At 30.6% G+C, this 20,282-nt stretch overlaps 1 protein-coding gene across 4 annotated transcripts in view; it reads right to left on the bottom strand.

Annotated features, from left to right (window-relative positions):
- Positions 1-20,282, bottom strand: part of LOC142333664 (uncharacterized) — a 109,087-nt gene that overhangs the window by 59,973 nt on the left and 28,832 nt on the right. For 3 of the 4 annotated variants that reach the window (XM_075381063.1, XM_075381064.1, XM_075381065.1), the window contains exons 3-6: positions 14,804-14,986; positions 8,994-9,113; positions 8,418-8,719; positions 1,974-2,177 (exon numbers count right to left, since the gene is read on the bottom strand). In XM_075381063.1, the coding sequence (XP_075237178.1) occupies positions 1,974-2,177; positions 8,418-8,719; positions 8,994-9,113; positions 14,804-14,986 (809 nt within the window). Of the gene's footprint in view, positions 1-1,973; positions 2,178-8,412; positions 8,720-8,993; positions 9,114-14,803; positions 14,987-20,282 lie in introns of those variants that run through there. The other variant, XM_075381066.1, reaches the window with a different exon arrangement.

Genomic DNA, 20,282 nt, shown 5'->3' with positions numbered 1-20,282 from the left:
AAAAGAAAAAATAAACATCAATTCTATTCACAAATTGTAAAAATTATTCCTGAAGTTATTTATAAACTGTTCATGTTCAACTTATCTGGCCGTGCCGGGTTTTCTTCAGGTGTATTTTTTATGCTTGAAAAATGAATCGTACACAAAATTATTATATACTAACACTAAATACCTATTACATGACCTCATTCGTGAAAATATTCTGTTGAGATCAGGGTTTGTAGACCAATATTCATTTATCAAGTTTTTTGATCTGATCATCAGAATAGTAAGGCCAAAAAAAAAACAACATATAATTCATTAGCAGTTACATTAGTCCAAGCTTGAATCTTGAATTTGGAGTTAGTATGATTTCAGAAGAAATTTTAATATAATAAATATTTGATTCATTTGTAATAAATTCTTTTTGTAACAACAATTGTAAAAAAATTGTAATTCAGGAGAATCATCAGAAATGAATCGTTCATTATTCGGCTGTGCGAACTGTCAAAATCGAAAACTACAGGATTATATTTATCAGCTGACTATTCTAAATCAATGGAACGTGAATTTTTTCAGCAAAACTATTGTTGATAATTTCTATAATAGAATTTTTATTTAGCTCAATAATGAGATCCCTAACATCAATTTTTGGTTTTTACGAGGTTGTATTTCTTCATCGTTATCGCTTTTTTGGCTTTCATTAAAATCAATCTTTATATCACTTTTATCTAGCTCTGAATTAGAATGCAACAAAAAACTTGAATTTCATATTCAGAATACAATTAACTGGAACTATGACGGTTTGAAGCCATAACAAAACAATTCTAAACAGTAAATGTAACGGCTACAGTACGAAGGATAGCACGAGGTAGAACATCTGATTAAAGTTTGCTTGATTTCATCTTTTTATAAAATATTATCGACAGTTTAACTTGAAAATCATGTTGGCAACACTTCTAGGTGTGTATTCAATATATTTTTAAATAATATGAATATATCCAAGAATGGTAAAGCAGGTTTGAAGTTGAAATCTTATATTTACGGGTTTGGTTCACCAAGACAATGCAACTTAAATAAATGTAGAAATATGAGTTTGGCAGTGAACATGTTATGTGCACAAAAATTTACAAGTAAATAATCACTTTATTAAAGAACCATTTAAACAGCTATTACAATTAACTCTTTGTCTTTGGGTTTCTAAAAATAGCCAACAAAATCTTGAATAAAATTTCATTTAATACACTTTATATCAAACTTATTTTAAAATGCAACATTATCAAAAGGTTTTTCAGTATTATTGAATTTAATTAAAGCGATGCTGTTAATAATAGATCTTAACTCCTAAGTACACCATAAAAAATTACGTTTATATCTTACATTAAAGTAGCAAACAAGAATTATGTGTACCTCGACGCATTTTTATACGTTATTAATGTTATGAATAAAATTACTATATCTACAACCTGTAAGGTACAAGCAGGAAATATATACTGGCCATTTCCAAAGAGATAGACAGTAATAATGGTGTACAATAAAATATCGCTTTCTGATAGGATTACAAAGAGGACATGCGCTTTAAGTACAAAATGTACTTAAGTCTAAACTGTACTCTTATCTTGTTTGTTTTGTTATACGAATAATCGACCGCATAAGCTCAAGGCTTTTCTATGGTAATATAATATCAAATATCTGCATTTTAAGAAAAACAAAAGTTATAAGCCTAACCAGAATTTGAACCAAGAATCTTCAAGTCAAAATACAAAGATATTACTACTCCATCTCAAGATCAAAATAAATTTCAAGTGAACTGTGGAAAATTTTTTTACAAAATTTAAGAAAATTCATACCAAGTAATTAATTAAAAAACGGATAAATAACCACAAACGGAAAGCCACATTCGGGTTACAAAAACTTTTAAGTAATCTTTAAAGAAAATTTCTCAAGTAATAGACCGATATAAATGCTAACATACACAAAAAAAACATACATACCACATATCTCCATTTGTATTATTATGGAATGTTTCTTTGATTAGATTATCTAACGCAGCGAATTGTGTATGATCAGTAGCTAACTTAAGATGTCCTGGTGAGATGAGATGTTCTGACAAATCGGTATAATCCTGACAGCACATTTCACAATATCCGGCATTGTGCTGATCGGAATCTGTTGATGTCTGCTGCTTCCTTGTCATTCTAAAATTCATAAACAAAAACCGAAAACTAATGAAACGGCAAACATTAATTAATTATGAATTCAAAAAAAATGTTTAAATATTAAAAATCATATCAAAATTAACTAGATGGTAACCATTATTCCGCTAACCGCATCAAAACTGATGTACGGTGTATGTGCGAGGATCAATCAATAATTTAAAAGACAAATGAACAGAATAATTAAGGTTCAGTGACATTGAAACTAACACTACTTTTCAATCGCTGGTTACATTTAGGCACTGGCCTCATCTTTTTGTGAATTTTCTTATACCAGTATAAGATCAGATAAGATTCTTAGCATTTCGGCTGAAAATTATTAATCTATATTTTATCACAACTTAAAATGCGGTCTAAAAAAAAATATCTTCCACAAAAAGCAGTTTTTTTAACAGATTAATAGCCAATGTTATGTAAACAAACCTTTTTGTAACCATTTTTTCTTTTTTAATTTCTACACACTGTGCAATTTGTTTTTATTTTTTAGGTGTTGTAATAAAAAAAAAAATTATACAATACGTTTTTAATTGAGTTTATCAGCATATCACCTTACCACTACTATTTATGAGATCATGTAACCCCTTTTCATATAAGTTATATAATGATCTCAAGATGCTTGTTAAAAATAATATTGCTATTTTATTTGCTTATTAGAAGAGTTGCTTTTATTTATCAATTCGTGAAAGTTATTTATTTTGAAAATTGATATGAATACTGGTTGTTAAAAATAATGGTGCAAAGATGCACCTTTGGCTTATGGAGCGATGAATCACTCGCCAGGCGTGCAACATATTATTCTTGTTACAAATAATAACTTCACGATGTTGTGTTGTACAATTTTTATGTTTGAATCGTTAAATTTTTGTTTTGTCTTCATTTTATCGCATTGATATGGCATTTTCTTTTGTCATTACATTTTTTTTTTGATTTTACTATTTTTAAAGAAATCATTATTTTATAAAATGTTCAGTTTCTATGACTATGTGCTGAGTCAATTTCACACGTTAGTGATGTAGTGTTTACATTGTGATACCCGTGCAATATATTTAAAAGAGTAATTTTGTTTTACAGAAGTGTAAAGAATTTGTTACAATTCTTACTTATATTTCACCTAAAATTGATGAATTACTGACAAAGAAAATACTGATAAAAATTTGTTAACAGAGACCCCTTCAACAGTTATAATCTATAAAGCAGGTACGTTTCAGATTTATTTGCAATCTGAAAAAGAGACTGATGTTCAAAAATCCAGTTGCAGGGAGAAACCAAAAAACTAAACCTAAAAAAAATGGCTTGTGACCGGCACCATCAGAGAAAAATCGGCTTCCTAATTGCAAAACTTAAATAGAGGTACATTTGATGAAAAATCAAATTTCACAGTTGCTAGATGTAATGTCAATGCAGTGGTGACAGTTGCCCGTAACCACATGGCATATATCCATTATTAAATAATATGAAAAGATGCAGCGAAAAAGAAAGAAAAGAGACCATTATTGTTCAGAATATACTAAAAGTATGAGTGGCATTTATTCCCATTACAATGGAATTGGAAATTAAAGAATTTGAGAATGTGTAAAAAAAATTGTGATGTCCACCGTTTACAAATGCTGTCGACTATTACAGCAAACTCATGGAAAATATACAGATTTGCAAATAACGTAAAATCAGTCAAATTGATTTTAGGTCTTCTCTTGTATTATCACTGATAATGAGTGAAGAAATAAAAATACCACGAAGCACTGCTGAAAATTAAGAAAAGTAATTAATTTTCCTTCACCACCAATGGTAACCAAGGCTATTTGTCAAAAAACAGTTTGCCAGAAGATGTTCATTATGATCAAATAGAGCACGCCATTTCAGACCATGTGAATAAAGCTTGACGAAAGTGTAAGCTATGAAAAAACCATACTTTTTTTTTGTGTATAGAATGTAAAGTGCACATATAGTCAAAATGTTTTCAAAAATTTCATTCGCAGCAAATAAATAATTTTTTTTTAAAAATACAAAATTAAAATAGTTTAATTGTAACTGTATTACTTTCAGTTTAATAAATTGTTCATCTTATATTATTCAGAAAATGACTTTTTTTGCATGCTTTTTGCCAAAGGTGCATAAACAAACCATTTTATTCCTGAATGATAATTAATTTTTTAGTCGATATAAAAAAATTTCTAGTTTTATTTACTTAATGATGGATAAAATAAACTGTTTATTTAGAAAAATGTCTAGACAGTTAGAGAGGTTTTTACACAAATGTGAATTTAGATGTCTGTAATATTGAATCGACCTCGGTTCGACCACACTATGCACTAATTTAGCTTATCGTAGATAATGGAATGGACAGTTCTAAAACTTGCACTATGAATTTCAGCAATTCCCCGAAATTTTATTTATTTGCCCTTGTGATTAAGATCATTAATGAAATTTTGTAAAGTGCTATTTGAAACTTTTACCATATTGAAAATCTGTGACACTACTTCTGCCAGATTTAAACTGTTCGATACACTTACAAAAATTGTTTACGGTTAACTCACTTTTTACCATAGTATTTTAACATCCACGAGTTACTTTCAGCCAGTTTTACACCTTAAGAAAATAAGAATCTTATCACAGCACACTGCTCTTCAATTGTGTATGTTTCAAGTGGAGCTGACATTTTAAAATAAACTGAAAATAATGAAAATCCTTTTCAAACAGCTGATATTTTCTATACCAATGATACCTTGATAACTTGAATGGGTCAGACAGTTTCAGTTTACTACATTAAATAGTTTTTTCAATGTTGTCAATCATCTTTTTAATTACTGACTGATCCTTGTATGTTATTAATTAAAGCAGTATGTTGTACTAGAATCTGGTAAAATCAAGATTTAAATATGAAGCATATTCAAAAAATACGTAGACTGTTTGAATTGCTTGGGTCCAGTTGGTTCCAGTCAAATCCGCTTGGCGTTGCCATGTTCATACAGAACAGCTTATTACAATGCAGTTTTTTGATTGCAAATATCGTTATTAGTTGCTTAGCTATGCGGTTGTTTGTGAAGTGTGTTTTTTCATTTGGCGGATTTTAGAATGAGTGACTTGAACGAGCAAAGAGTTGCTGTGAAATTTTGTGTTAAAACTTGGAAAATCTGCGAGTAAAACTTCTGATATGCTCAAGACGGCTTACGGCAACATTGCTATGAAGCGTGTGACATGTTTTAAGTGGTATGGATGTTTTAAAGATGGTCGTCAGTCGACTGAAGACGATGAGCATCCTGGACGTCCTTCCACGTCAATTGACGACTCACACGTAGACAAAATTAACACCCTGGTTCGGGCAAATCAATGTGTGACCATCAAGAGAGCTTGCTGAAGAGTGTGAGATATCAGTTGGATATGTTACGAGAGTGGTGACTGGTTTTTTAACATCACGACAACGTTCCCGCCCATTCAGCCCTCAGAACTCGTGAGTTTTTGGCCAAACACTCGATCACTGTTCTTCGCCACCCATCCTACTCACCTGATCTCCCTCTTTGTGACTTCTTCTTGTTCCCCAAACTCGAAAGACCTTTGAAAGGAAGAAGATTTGGGACGATTTCCGAGATCGAGGCAAATGCGACGAAGGAACTGAAGAACATCGCAAAAGAAGCGTTCCAGGACTGTTTCCAAAAGTGGAAACACCGATGAGATAAGTGTGTGCGTCGGGGAGGAGAGTACTTTGAAGGGGACCCAGACAAGTAACTTCTAAATAAAGTACATTATGTTTATGACGTTAATCTACATATTTTTTGAACAGACCATTATCGTAGATGATAATATTGAAACTCATACAGCTTAATTTATTTAACATTTCCTTCTGTAATAAAATTGAATACTATTTATTACAATTTAAACTTGATTTTTTTTATTCATAGTGAACTATCATTTAACATTGCATATTACAATCCAGAAAATAATATTAACTGAAACTAAATTAATTAAATAAAGTATCCTTATTAGAAACCACATCTTATTGTAAAAATTAATTTAATTGTAATTAAAATGCTAATGAAAGATTTTAAAATAATTAAATGAACTGAAATACAAATTTGTTTAATAAAAATAAGAATAAAAACCTTACCACAAAAAATTATTCTTTTAAAGAAAAGACTTATTTTCTAAAGTAAAAAGAGATCTTCTACTTAACTAATATTTTTCATTGTAAGATTTTTATTTATACACTTCATAATAGCATGTTAAGCGAGATGAGATTTTTCTGCTTTGAATTCTTATCTTGCTATTAAATAATAGCAATGCTTTATCAATGAAGGAAACCGCAGTAGACATTTTTAGAAAATCCTTTCAAACAGGGCTGTTACATCTTACAATTTTTACAGCAGCTCTTTCACATCTTAGTTTTTTTTATTAATTTCGTACACAACACAGTATCATTAATTTAACTGTAAATAATTCTAATCGTTAAAAATCTGTAATTGTTTACAATTCGGGACTCATTTCTGATTCTGATGAAATTAGGAATACATCTTCTTATTTAGGACCTAAGTTAATTTTATTTTTTAACCTCTGGGACCACTGTTAGGTATTGCTTCAGAGGATGAGATGAATGATTTGTAGCAGCATGTGTGAAAATGCCATTCCGGTCAGGCATGGGAGAAAAAAAGTAAACACCTTTCACCAAGAGTTATGTCCCTCGTAAGTTACGCAATACCCTCACCAAAACTTTTGTAATTCAACACTGCATAAGTGTATGTTATTTTCAGACTAAATAATATGGTTAAGTTTGTTAATTAATTAGGTTAAATTAAATGCGATGTACATTATTTAGTAAGTAACTTGGTTTAAGTAAATTTAATCGGGTTTAGTTAGATTTAGGTCAAGGTTAAACTTAGGTTTAATAAAAAATTATTTAGTCAGAAACTAATGTATATTACGAGGGACAAATAAATCGGATGAAAGGTGTTTCTGCCGAAAAATTTCAACTGTAACGAATAACTTAGGTCCTAAATATGGTATATTCCATATTTCATCAAAACCGGAGGCGAGTCCCTAATTGTAAACAATTACCTAAAATATAAATGGTTGATGATTCAGCCTACCTAGCAAAAATTATAGTATTAAGAAAAAAGGCACCTACATCATTATGGGTGATAATTAAACAGATGACTGATGAAATCAATTTCTGTAGAGTACTGATATGAAGAGAATTCTGTGTGAAATTTCATACATCTCCATTATCTAGGCTAACCATTTACAGAGTACATGTGATCAGATCAGGTCCATATATAATGTGCAAAAGAACAGCCAACCTGTCAGCAACACTACTACTAAAAATGAAATATTATTAGTTGCTCGGACGTTTACTCAAACCCACAAAAAAAAAGAAAAGAAAAGGAAGTATGAAGCGAGTAAGCTATTGATTTCTGATCATCGGGTAGTCTGATGCAAAATTTCCAGTGGAACTATAGACAAACACTTGTATCGTGTATCTTATCGTACTAAATACTGCTATATATACAATATATAATACTATATATACAAGTTAATGAGGAGTTCTACTTTTAGTAAGATGTGTTCCTCCCTACTATGTTCTAAATGTAAATGACTTGTTTGACCAAGTTTTCCAATAAGTCGATATAGGTCAACAAGAGTTGGTTGAATGGCTACAGAGATCTCCTGTTTTTTTAAGATAAAGTATTTTCAAGAAATACCATGAACTGTTGATATGATTCAATTCATTAGAGAAGCATTCCAAGAAATTTATGAAAACAAACAATTTTGTAACTGTATGCCTGAGTAAAACTACAGAAGCGTGCAAATACCAAATGAAATAAATTTGAATACAAAAAGGATGTTTTTAATTGCAATTTTTACATAATCCTAATTATTACTTAAAAGAATAAACCTACTTATTTTTACTTAATAAAACTATATTTACTTTTCATTTGCTCATTCTGTTACTGTACAGCTACTTCTGCGCACCTGCATAGTTTCAGAAATGCTGCCTGTCAAGGGAAGAATCTAAAACTATATTTAAACTAAGTTTGAGAAGGGTATCCCCCTATGATGACTAAAAATTATAATGAATATAAAATTAAAATAACAAACAGTTGAAATTTCTACCTTACTAAAAAAGACAAAATGTATGTGTTCATAAAAGTTGACCATGCAAAAGAAATCAATGGACAAATAACAAACAAAACAAATCCCATTTTTTTACAGAAAATGTTCCACTCACCGTACCTCTCGCGTCTAGTCGATTTATTAGCATCATTTCCTGTAATAGGTGTTGTAATTACGCCACCGCCAACACCACCGGCTGCGTCTGGTGAGCCGCGTAACTTCCTTTTTGTAGGTAAATCGAACGGACAACCTGTCGTTTTTAAATTAATTCGTGGCCAAGATTTAAATTCACGAAACTCTGGACGAAGACCACTAGATGCTTCTAATTTAATAAAATTCCCTTTTAATACTTTAACACCACTATATCTGCTTGAACTGAGCGATTTCCTTTCTAATAATTTCTTCTCCAACAATCTCTGGAACTAAACAATGAATAAATAATTTAAAATGAAAGTAGAATCAACATTATATCATAAAAATGAACGATGTTAATTTTTTTTGTTAATCAATTTGTCCAAATAATTAAAACTTCACAATATTGTATAAATGAAAAAATTATAAAAATGATAATCTATAAATTGAACAAATATTGTAAAAAAAAAAAACAAACTACAATGCTTTCCCTTCAACTATAGCGCTAGACGGGAAAGCAAAAATCATAAGCAAAGTTCGTAACTAGGAATAACTTAAACTTACCTTTTGCAAAGGATAAATAGGTATTCTCCAAGCTTTCGCATTTTCAAACGGATCGGCGCTGTACAATATTCTACCTGGCTGCTGCCTGACACTTTCCAGCATGGCCTCAGCCCTTGACCTCTGAAAAAAAAATTAATGATCGTTTATTTGCAAATCAAATTACTAAGGAGATAAGCAAGATCATATACTTACATATACAGAGTAATCATTGTACCCGATGAAATTTAAGGGGGAAAAAAAAGATTTGCATAAAAAAACATTCAACTCGATGCAACGAATAACATTAATATTAACTAACTATGCATCAACACAGTTCTATTCACACAAACTTCATGTTCTATTAAAAAAGAAATAAAAAATCAATAATTTTTTAAACAGTAATTTTAACTTCAAAACAAGTTAAAATTATTTGTGTTGCTAATCATAATACTAAATCGTAACAGTGCAACATATTGTGGTAATTTTTATATGAGGTACAACATAATTACTTTTGAAATTTAATAGGCATTTACTAGAAAAAAAATCTTTAACAGACACAACTGTATACAGTAATTATTTGAATTAATGTCAGCCATTACAATAGTTCCACTTGAAAATATGAAGATTCAGGAACCGGTGAACTTCTCAAACCTCAGTGGAGTGACTTGCATATAAAGCCATATAAAACAGTACGTTCCAAAATGCAACTGTCAAAAAATCAAAGCTGCATGAGCTGCATCCAAGTTGATGATAAAGAAAACTTAAAAAAATATATATATACAAAAATGCATATGTACCCCTTAGCTTAAAACAAACTGTGTGTCATAATTTTCCTATATAAACTTGTGTAACAATAAATAACTAGAAAAGTAAATAAATTATAAATAGTCTAATAACAGACTCAAAACAATAATAAACATACAATATTACATTATATATACTGATGATGAGGTACAAAAACAGAAAATGATTCGATCTAGAAAAAAATAAAAACAGATCAACGCTGTGCTTTTAATGACATCATATGTTTGGATACGATTATAGATAAATGTTATACAATTATTTACAGTTATAAACAATGTGTTTTATTCAAAACTTGGTAATACAATAAAATATCACAAAATTTAAACAACACAGGGCTCAGATATACTCCAGATCAAAGAATTCTAACAATACTGTAATTATGTAGTAAAATAATTAAAAAGGAATTAGTATTTTTAGATACGGTGATAAATAATACTGTAATTTATCGATATAGTACAGTCATAATAGTAATGGTTCTAAATGACCTGACAATCTCTCACAAAACTCCAGAACATGGAATCCAAGAATTAAAAAACCACTGCTTGCTGAACTTAGGAAAAATAAACGAACCAAATATACAGTTGTATATCAATTTTTTTACGGTTTTATATCGGTTGTATAACCATGCCCAGCAAAATGCAGATTATATTCTACAATACAAGTGACATCTGCTACGATGTCCACAACTTCCTCTATAATAGCCACGACTAGCGTTATTTATATTTTAAATGTTTACATTCATCACACAGTTTTAACAAAAAATGAGAAAGGTCGCATAAAGAAAATAATCGATACTTTTTTAAAACAATGCATTCTAAACAGCGCTTCATTAAGTACAGAAATTACTGTTGGAGGGATGGCTATAATACAATGAACAGAGTCGCTCATAATTTCCAAATGAATCAAATTATGCGTGAAAGTACATATTTTAAACAGCTGCCATTTACAGATACACAATTCTCCTGATGATGAAATAGTTTTCTCATTCCATCAGTGAAGAATCCCAGCAGTCTTTCTTCTTTGTTCCAAAAATTTTACTGTGTCTTTTAGTTTATCATTTGTGGTGAAATCAATACCCTTAATATACTTTTTTTTAATTGTGGAAAGAAGTGAAAATTGCAGGATACCAAATCTGAGGAGTATGAAGTACGCAGATTAGATTCAAATTACAATTTCACAAAAGTCTTGAAAATTGCACACAATATGTGTGTGTGTAGCCAAGCATTATCGTGCTGCAAAATTATTGGTGGCTTGTCAAACATGACACACATCTCCTAAGATGTTTTTAAAGCACTAAAAGGAAGTAGAAACATCTCCTTTTAGTGCTTCTTATCGATCACAAAAATCTGATAAAACGCTCCAAGATTCATCATGAATATTCACTTTACTGGCTTCTCACGAGCAAAATTTTATCACCCACCTACTTGCAGGGCTACGGTTCAACAGTTCCATCACCATAAACAGCTTTTAAACAATCACGAATGCCACTAGCGTTCACTTTTTCTGCCGTTAAAAATTCAATTCGCTGCACATTGTTTTAAACATGTTGACGTAGAAGGCTTACTAGACTCAATAACGATGGCAACTAACAGAAAATGAGAGGCCGTGGGTCAGAGTTTTGGAATGCTAGTATAAGGGGAATTTTAGGGTTAGTACAAGGGGAATGAAACCACACAATGGTAGCATCTGTGACTTGGTGAGATCGGTTCTCCTTATACATTCCAGTATGCATTATATTTCAGCTGGCCCTTGTATTTAAGTACTATAACTAGAATTCTATTATAAAATTGTAGAATTAAAAGTCAAAGTAAAAAAATATTAGCGTACATTACCACCAATTTTTCAAATGTGAATACATGGTTTTTAAAGTTAGTTTTAAAAAACTACAAAAAAATTTATTTTTTAAACCGTGAAAACATTATTAGAATAGAGTAGGTCAAAACATTTATTACTAATTAATTAAATTTTTACACATTTAAGCTCGATAAATAATTATACACAAAGTTAATAAAATGACATTCTTTTACATTAATAATTTATTAAGGAACATTCTCTAACATGGCAGGTCTGAAATAAATTAGTTACCACTACTCTATTGTAATCTGACCAGAACAGTTCTGCCAACTTACATAATTCAATACCGAATGTCTGCCGTTTTTAATCAAATATTTTTTTCTTTTAACGCATTCAGTGCCGTCATAAAGCGGCATAATCTTAGCAATCCAATATGTTTTTTTTTCTTATTTTATTTAATTACACTAAATCAGTGTTTCTACAATAATAGAAAATATTTACTGTCATTTTTGTGGTAAATCAGAAAGGACGCATAAAAGGCGGTTGACCAGCTCTTGTTACACTCTTTTTTTTCATCACTATAATACTACATTTACTTAAATCACAGTTTGTCACGTGTTACTGTAAATAAATCATTATAAAAGAACATTCAGGCCAAAGAAAAAAAGCATCTTTATCTCAGCAGCAGTGTAGTTCATCAAAACTTCATAAACAATATTGATACACACAGATATAAATTGAAGAACTACTAATAAGAACAAATCCAAATAAAATTATTGTTATTCTTATTAACATAAAATTCTAAACTCGAGACAAATTAACAACAAAGATAATAATAGATAATAGTCAATTTATATTAATTACCTCCATGTGTTTACCAGAACAGAAATAATTACAATGTCTACTTATACTTATTTACAAGCAAATAAAAATACAGTATTCTCTTCATCTATAGTCGCAATATTTATAACAAATTATAGAAACTGCTTGCAAAACAAAACAAAATTACTTTATTCTCAGAATATAGATTTATAAAAAAACAAAAATTCTCATCTATGATACAATTAAAAACGCTGAAAACACAACGAAGGAGAGTCAGGACACGTTTTACAGTAGAACATTGTATCCCTGTGTTTATTAGTTTTTGCGCAAAGGCGACTTTTCTTGGAGTACGACCTTTCTAACTAATTTCGCATTACCCATGAAGTGATTTCCAGGTACTGCTGGACCTTGTTGTTTTTATAAATTTACAAATTTATATAGTAAGTACTTTTTAAACCTATTGATTCAATATCAGTGTTTTGTATATTACATCAGGAATTGCATTATTCGTCTAAAGTTAAAATTTAAATTGGTAAACCGAATTAAAATTTTTCAAAATAACACTAAAGGGCCAAAAACGCAAATGTATCAATTTAACAAATTCATAATTTTCAAAATGTACACACACACACACACAACACATTCGCATTTCTCATGATGGAGCTGTCACATTTGTATTCATAAAAAGGCATTTATTTGGTTGATTATTAGCAATCTTGACAGTCTACAAATATGGCCAGATTATATGAAACAAGTCTTATTGCTAAATATTATTCCAATTGAGAAATATTCATTAAGGTCTCTTTTTTATGCACGTACAAAACGAATGAATAATTGTTTACGATTATCGCCCGTTCTAAGTGCACTTAAAAAAATTTTAAACGTTAATTCATTAAATGGAAACTTTTCAGAACTATTTCCATTTTTTCTGCAAGAAAAATTAAGAATGTCAATCCACAAAAAAAAAATTTTTTTTAGAACTTTGTTAATGGTTGAGTTTACAATACAATTCTTGAGTACAACTCTACATAAATTTTTCACGTCATTATGTATTCACCCATGTAACAACAGATTCATCATGAACAGCTAGATGGAACATACTGCATTAACCAAATTGCCAATTTTTCATAAAACGGTAATATCAATGGCAAATATTATTTTTATGTGTTATATATTCTCTATGTAAAAAGAGATTTAAATCTGGCAAGCCACTGAAGAACCTCGACTGAATGGCATGATGCGCAGCATTACTGTTACTGTTAGCTGTATATCAAAGCCTAAAAATCCAGCGATTTAGCTGTTACCATCCAAAGTCCAAATTGAAACAACTTGAGTTGTTCTTCAAAAGTGTATTAGGCATCATGTTTTTACAATATGAAGTTAAATATTGCTGCACTTTTTTTTTACTGCATGTCATTTTTGTGCATTAAAAATCCTAATTACCCGGTATTAACATTTTTATTTGGTCACTCACAGCAAGGGAATTATTATTATACAGCTGTTTCAATCTTTTACAAGATGTAGCCTCTTCAAGTCTAGTTCGACAGGTAGGCCCTCAACAGTTCTCGCCATGCTTGTCTGTCCTGCACCGTCTTCTGCCAGTTGGTTCTAGCAACCCTTCTAATGCCTCTGTCCCATCAGTCTGATGGCCTGCCTCTTGGCCTCTGTCGCTCTCTTGGACTTCACTCAAGGACCACCTTTCATCACATCTTCTTGCGATGTGCCCTGCCCATTGCCATTTCAAAGCCTTCACTGTTTCCATTGTCATGCAGTCTCGTTACGGCTCTTATGTCTTCCGCTCTTTTACGGTCCCACCTTGTATAGCCTAGCATTGACCTTTCCATGCCTCTTTGAGCTGTCTGAAGCTTTCCTTTCACGAACTCATTTAAACTCCAGGTCTCGCATCCGTAGGTGAGTACTGGAAGAACACACTGATCACATACCATCTTTTTCAAGACTACTGGCATGTTAGATTTGAACACTTGAATGTCTTCCAAATGATTTACAGCCCATCCTGATTCTCCCGAAAATTTCAGGTCTCATGTCCCCTCTGGTGTTTATTAGCTGCCCCAGGTAGACGTATTCTTCCACATTCTCTAGGACGTTGTCGTCAACTACTATCTCTACTGCAGCAGCCCGTCTGTTGTACATTACTTTTGTTTTGGTCAAATTCATTTTCAGACCCGCTTCGCCACATTTTTCTGCAAGATCCTCGATAAGCGATTGCAGTTCATCAACATCCTTAGCCATAAGTACAATATCCTATCAAAATCAGTATAATAGTATAACAGTACAATATCCTTATCAAATGTACAAACCGCAAGTTTTTTAGTCTCCGTCCATTTACCATGATACCTCTTTCAGACCATTCAGATTAGTAGAATTAAGTTCTATATATAAAAAATTCTTACAGTTCTCCTGGCTCCTACTCCATCTGTGGGTGAATTGATATTAACTGGTGATGGAGAAGGCGACGGGGAAGGTGATGGTGATATTGAAGGCGATGGTGATGGTAACTGTGAATGTGTACCGCTAACGTTATTTCGATCGGTTATAAAAACATTGACTTCACGTACAAGGAACTGTTCAATTGTCTGAAACACAAAGAAAGATTTATTAATAATTACAATATAACAAAAGCGTTGCATAACTTTCTCAGCTTCATCCTTCTAAAACATTCTTTCTTTTCAGGTAAAAACTTCTCACCTTTATTAAAAAAAAACTACTGCGTGTTTAAATTATTCTATTTTACTTAAATAGATCAAATAAATTATGAAATACAATAGAAAATGATTTTAGATAACAAATATGGTAAACAATTTAAAAAAACGAGTTGTTGCAGTATTCCTAGAGGTTTGATATTTCACTAGCCGGTTACCAAATGAACCAATGTAACTTCATGTAAAAATTAATAACCTGTTGTATATTTCCCTTAAAAGGAAATATTAATTAAATGTCACACATTAATATAAAATTATTTTATGACAGAAGAAAACTATTAAATGTGAAATCAATTACTACTCTCCCCCTGTGACTGTAGTACAGATGGGATATTAATGCACTCTGACAATAATAAGCGTTTTCATACATAATTTTTACATTCCAGCTTGACAATTTTTACTACTGAAACTGTCAAATTGGAATGTAAAAATTAAAAAAAAATTGTATTGCAGCTGTTTATCAATAAATCTGAATAAATGAGGTACTATTTTAACAAACGATACAATAAATAAAACTCAAAAATTTATCTAATAAAACTAATATTTAAATGAATAAAAAATTTTATCGCAGCCATTTTAGAAATCTTTAGAGGTAAAATTTCCAAACATCTTTTGTACATGTTGTTAAGTAATAAGTACATTTTTCCAAATTTCATTAATATCTCTATTTGTTGAGATGATATAATCTTTTTGGGAATAATACAAATTACCACAAACAGAGGGGAAAATAAAGCACAGAATTTATACATATTAAGTTTGTAGTTTATTTTGATGCACAGTTTCTTAAGTTTGACATCCCCTAGGACACCCACTTGGCTACTGCCGGGAGGGGGGAGATTTTTCTTCAACAGTGAACAAAGGAAAGATGAAGCAACACAGGAAATTTGTCAACATGAAATTTTATGTCCTGATTCAGTGTGAGTTTGGCCATCACCTCTGGAAATCCTGTCAAAGGAAAATAATAATAATAATAATATGGGTATTGTGATATCTCCTGGTCCAATGGGTTCGAGAATCAGTCTAAACTGATTGATATATATATATATATATCAATCAGTATAGCCAAAACTTTTATAGTCAATGGATTTTTGGGATGTGATCTCAAAACTGTTTAGAAATAATGTAGAATGTCCTTCCACCTGTAATTCAACTCGACTTAAAACTTTGAACGTATTCTCATCATTCCTAAATTATAATTTCTGGAACCGCTATAAAAAAATTAAAAATTGTAAAAACTATCCCTTTTCATTTATCATATTTTCCCAAATTTTAAAGCCATTAATACCCAATATATCAAAATTTTATAGCTATTTTCGAAGAATTTATATCAGGTGTCGAGGCACAGTTCGGAGATATTTATCAAAATACAGGTCAACACATATTCATACCGCTACCGTAATTCTATGGTTTCTTTAAAAAAATTTAACCGAGGGGATCGTGAAGAATCAACATTTGTAAAAAAAAACAACAAAAACCCATACTTTTCATTAATAGTTATAGCTACCAATCAACAGCAAGTAAAAATAACAAAAAAAAACATTCATACATACTTATATAAGAGATTTTAATACCGTTTTTAAAACCAAAACCCAAATCCAAGTTTATGTTACAGATTTGTGTATTTATACTTAGCTAATTTAGCTTTTGTATACTCTTAAATTGAAAAAAAATATATATATTTACACGACAGTAAATCCAGTACGGTTTTAATTAGCCACCTAAATTTAACACATAAGTAAATACTATACAATCAGTCTTTTCACAAAATCCCTAAACTTATGAAGGAAATATATATTAATACGTCGGTTAAATCCTTAACACATGTTCACTTTATTGGCATATAAAATTCTAAGAACAATATATACTGAAATACTAGTATTACTTATGTGTCTGGTGTTTCACCAGATATCTTTCAATAAGATAAATTCCACCCTCTTCAAATGCCACGTTGAATACGGCGTTCGGCAGAAAACTGTTTTAATCCAACTACGAAGGATTTTTTTTCCATGTGACGTTTTTTAATGCAGACACACTAGCGTTTACTTTAAATTGATGCTAAGGAGTTCCTCATGAAAAATGTCAAAATAAGAGATTCTTTCTGAACTATCATTTGCAAACGCAATGTTTTAACCAAAATTAAATTATTGAATATTGGAGAAATGAATTCTATTTGCGATGAATAAAAAATATATGTGCATTTCAATGCAATTACAAAGCACACTTGTAAATGGATGATCGATGAAGTTTGTTTTACGGATTAAGCAACCGGATGTAACTTTCTGAGGCAAGAATAAAAGAAAATTTGTGTTCTCACATGTCTGTAAACCACTGAATAGCATAAAGGTTTCTTCTACTGCTTGATAGACCAGGTAACGATAAAACTAGCAAAAGAACAAGTGATACCTAACTACCCTGGGATTCTTCATAAACAAGAACATTAAGGTTGTGATTCTCCACGACCTGTATTTTATTGGTTGTACTGGGTGTAATTTACAGCAGAAAAATGGAAGTACATTCACGCACTACATGTTGCAGCAGCAGTAAGAATCGCTGAACAACTCTAGAGGACATACTGCTACTATATAGAAGATGTTTATTTTTCTAGTAACGGTTTGTCACCGAGAACTGGCTTCACATGCTTTAAGTGACTGCTGCTGCACGTTCAACAACCAACCCTACTATTTATAGTCCAGTTATTTTTTAATTATTTCCATATTTATAACTACGATTTGTTTATTTCACTTTAGCATGTGTATAAGTTAACAGTAGAATAATTTTTAAAATGATGTAGATAGTGAACGCATCACTGTAAAATAGAGAAATACCCAGACGTAAATGACACAAAAAAGTGAAAAATAGAAACACAAAAATTTAAGCAATTAATTGAACTTTCTGATGTTAATTAGAAAGATAATTAAACTTTTTATCCGATTAAAACTCAAAAAAATATATCGGGATATTTAAAAAATTTTTAAAGCATTAATGCAGCTCTTCTAAACCTATGGGTTGCAAAATTAGCCTACAACTTTACATAAATAATAATGAAACTATTTTATGAGAAAAAATCATTTATTTTAAACATTAAGGACACATATAAAGAAAATAAATTAATCAGACTGCGTTTGTTTTTCCATATGTGGTTCTATGTTAAAAATGCACAAAAGCAAACTGTTCACAAGTGATAAAAGAAGATTCCTATATTTAGTCTTTATAATATTAGAAATATTCATTTTTTTAAAATTTTTTCTGGGTCATGGAGTTAAACAGGTTGAAAATTACATTAGAGCAGTGATTCTTAACCTTTTCATACGTAAAACAAACCGTTAACCTGTCTACCACTACATTTTTGTTGAAGCAAGTGTTTAGATGTTTATAAACAACTAGTAAACATATAACTGCTTTGAATAAAACGTTTTAGGAATACTGTCAGGCAAGAAAGCGTAAATATTTTACGTTGTCTATACAATGCGCAGACCAGTAAATTACAGCTTGTGGAGCAAGATTTCAAGCGCTGAAATAATACAGTGTCTAGCTTTACAGTCTCCTTGTACAGCTCGTGGAGCCCCAGCTTAAGTGTTCTTGGTACAGTTAAATATGAATATTGCAATGTTAACGTGAAATCCACTCGGAATAAATAAACAACTGTTTAAAAAAAACCACAAAATTAACTGCCACCGATTAAATTATAGAGGATCCATTTTCACAGTTTTTTTCTGAACACATATAAGTCAACGACAATAGCACAACATTCATACAGTACAAAATCCATATAGAAAATGTAATTGTGAGTACCATACAACAAACAAGCGAGAGTGAATTGGAGGAGCCCCCCCCCCCTACATCGATGCTGATATTAGTCGCAGATTTAACTCCAGTTAACGTATGTGTCCATTGTGCCCAAGAATTATCCTTTAAAATGACTAAAATTAGAAATACAGCTTCACAAAAGAATGTAATCATATGTTTTATTTAAAAAAATTATTCTTTTTTACAAGGGTTTTCTTTTCAATAATATCAAAGTACGTTTCCATTTGTATTCACTATTAAAATGCTTTCTTGTTTTAAAAGGCAAAATATGTCTGCTTTTAAGAGAATTTTTACTGCATAAGAATTAAGAGAATTTTACTGTATAGAAAATAGCAAAATTCCAAAAGGTTTACTTTTAAGCAGAAATATTATAATAACCATAGCAACAATATTGTTTACAATAACAGAACAAATTACTTTCCTTACTAGCCTATTACTTTTATTTAACTTATAGTTTAAATAATTCTATTATAATAAATAAAAAAAATCAATAAAGAAAACTATTTTATTAAATGTATTATTCTATATATAAAACGTCTCTTTTAAACATTTACACTCGGTTCTTTATAATAAAACACTTTAAATAATAAAAAACATTCATATCTAACTACAACTTGTATATTTATTTTCCTTATGTGTACACTGCAATCTGTTCAACTAGTGACCAATAAACACCTCCACCGCGGCCCAATGACATGCGGATATGTATGACATGTAAATGAGGTGAAATCTTGCATAGACACAGGCTGACCGTTCCTAACGCATGCTAATTGAATTCTGATCACCAAACTACACTGCCAGTATCCACTGTTTAGTATTCAAATCCATAAAAAAAAGTAACGGTTACTAGGATGTGAACCTCAGAATGGTTCAAAAATCAGCTGTTACACAACTGATGTGCGATGACGAGTTAACCAATCGCTAGCTAGACCAGCCCGGTGAGTTACATTTAACTACAACTTGCATATGAAGATATTATTTTACTGAAGGAATGACAGTTGAAACAATTAAAAAAAAAAAAGCACCACATTTCCATTAACGTCTGCATAAAATAATGAAGAACAATAACAATTATTAATTATGTGTCATTATTATTATATTTAGTTTCCAAATTCTGTATAAAATGCATGTACAAACATAACTATGTACATGTTTTAAATGATTAAAACATTTACATACATACATCAAGAAAATGCTTTTACTAGATAGATGAAGACCATTTAATTTCAGAAAGAGGATGTTAGTAAAGACAATCATTCTAAACCTCTAGACCATTGATTCTCAAACGTTTTTGTCCACATTGACAATCAAAATTTTTCTAGCGCCCCCCAAAATTTTTAAACTTACAATTTGTTAAAAATAA

This window comes from Lycorma delicatula, chromosome 13 (assembly GCF_047948215.1).
Source record: "Lycorma delicatula isolate Av1 chromosome 13, ASM4794821v1, whole genome shotgun sequence".
Taxonomy (NCBI): domain Eukaryota; kingdom Metazoa; phylum Arthropoda; class Insecta; order Hemiptera; family Fulgoridae; genus Lycorma; species Lycorma delicatula.
The sequence above is the reverse complement of the archived record's forward strand: the minus strand, read 5'-3'. Positions and strand labels throughout refer to the sequence as shown.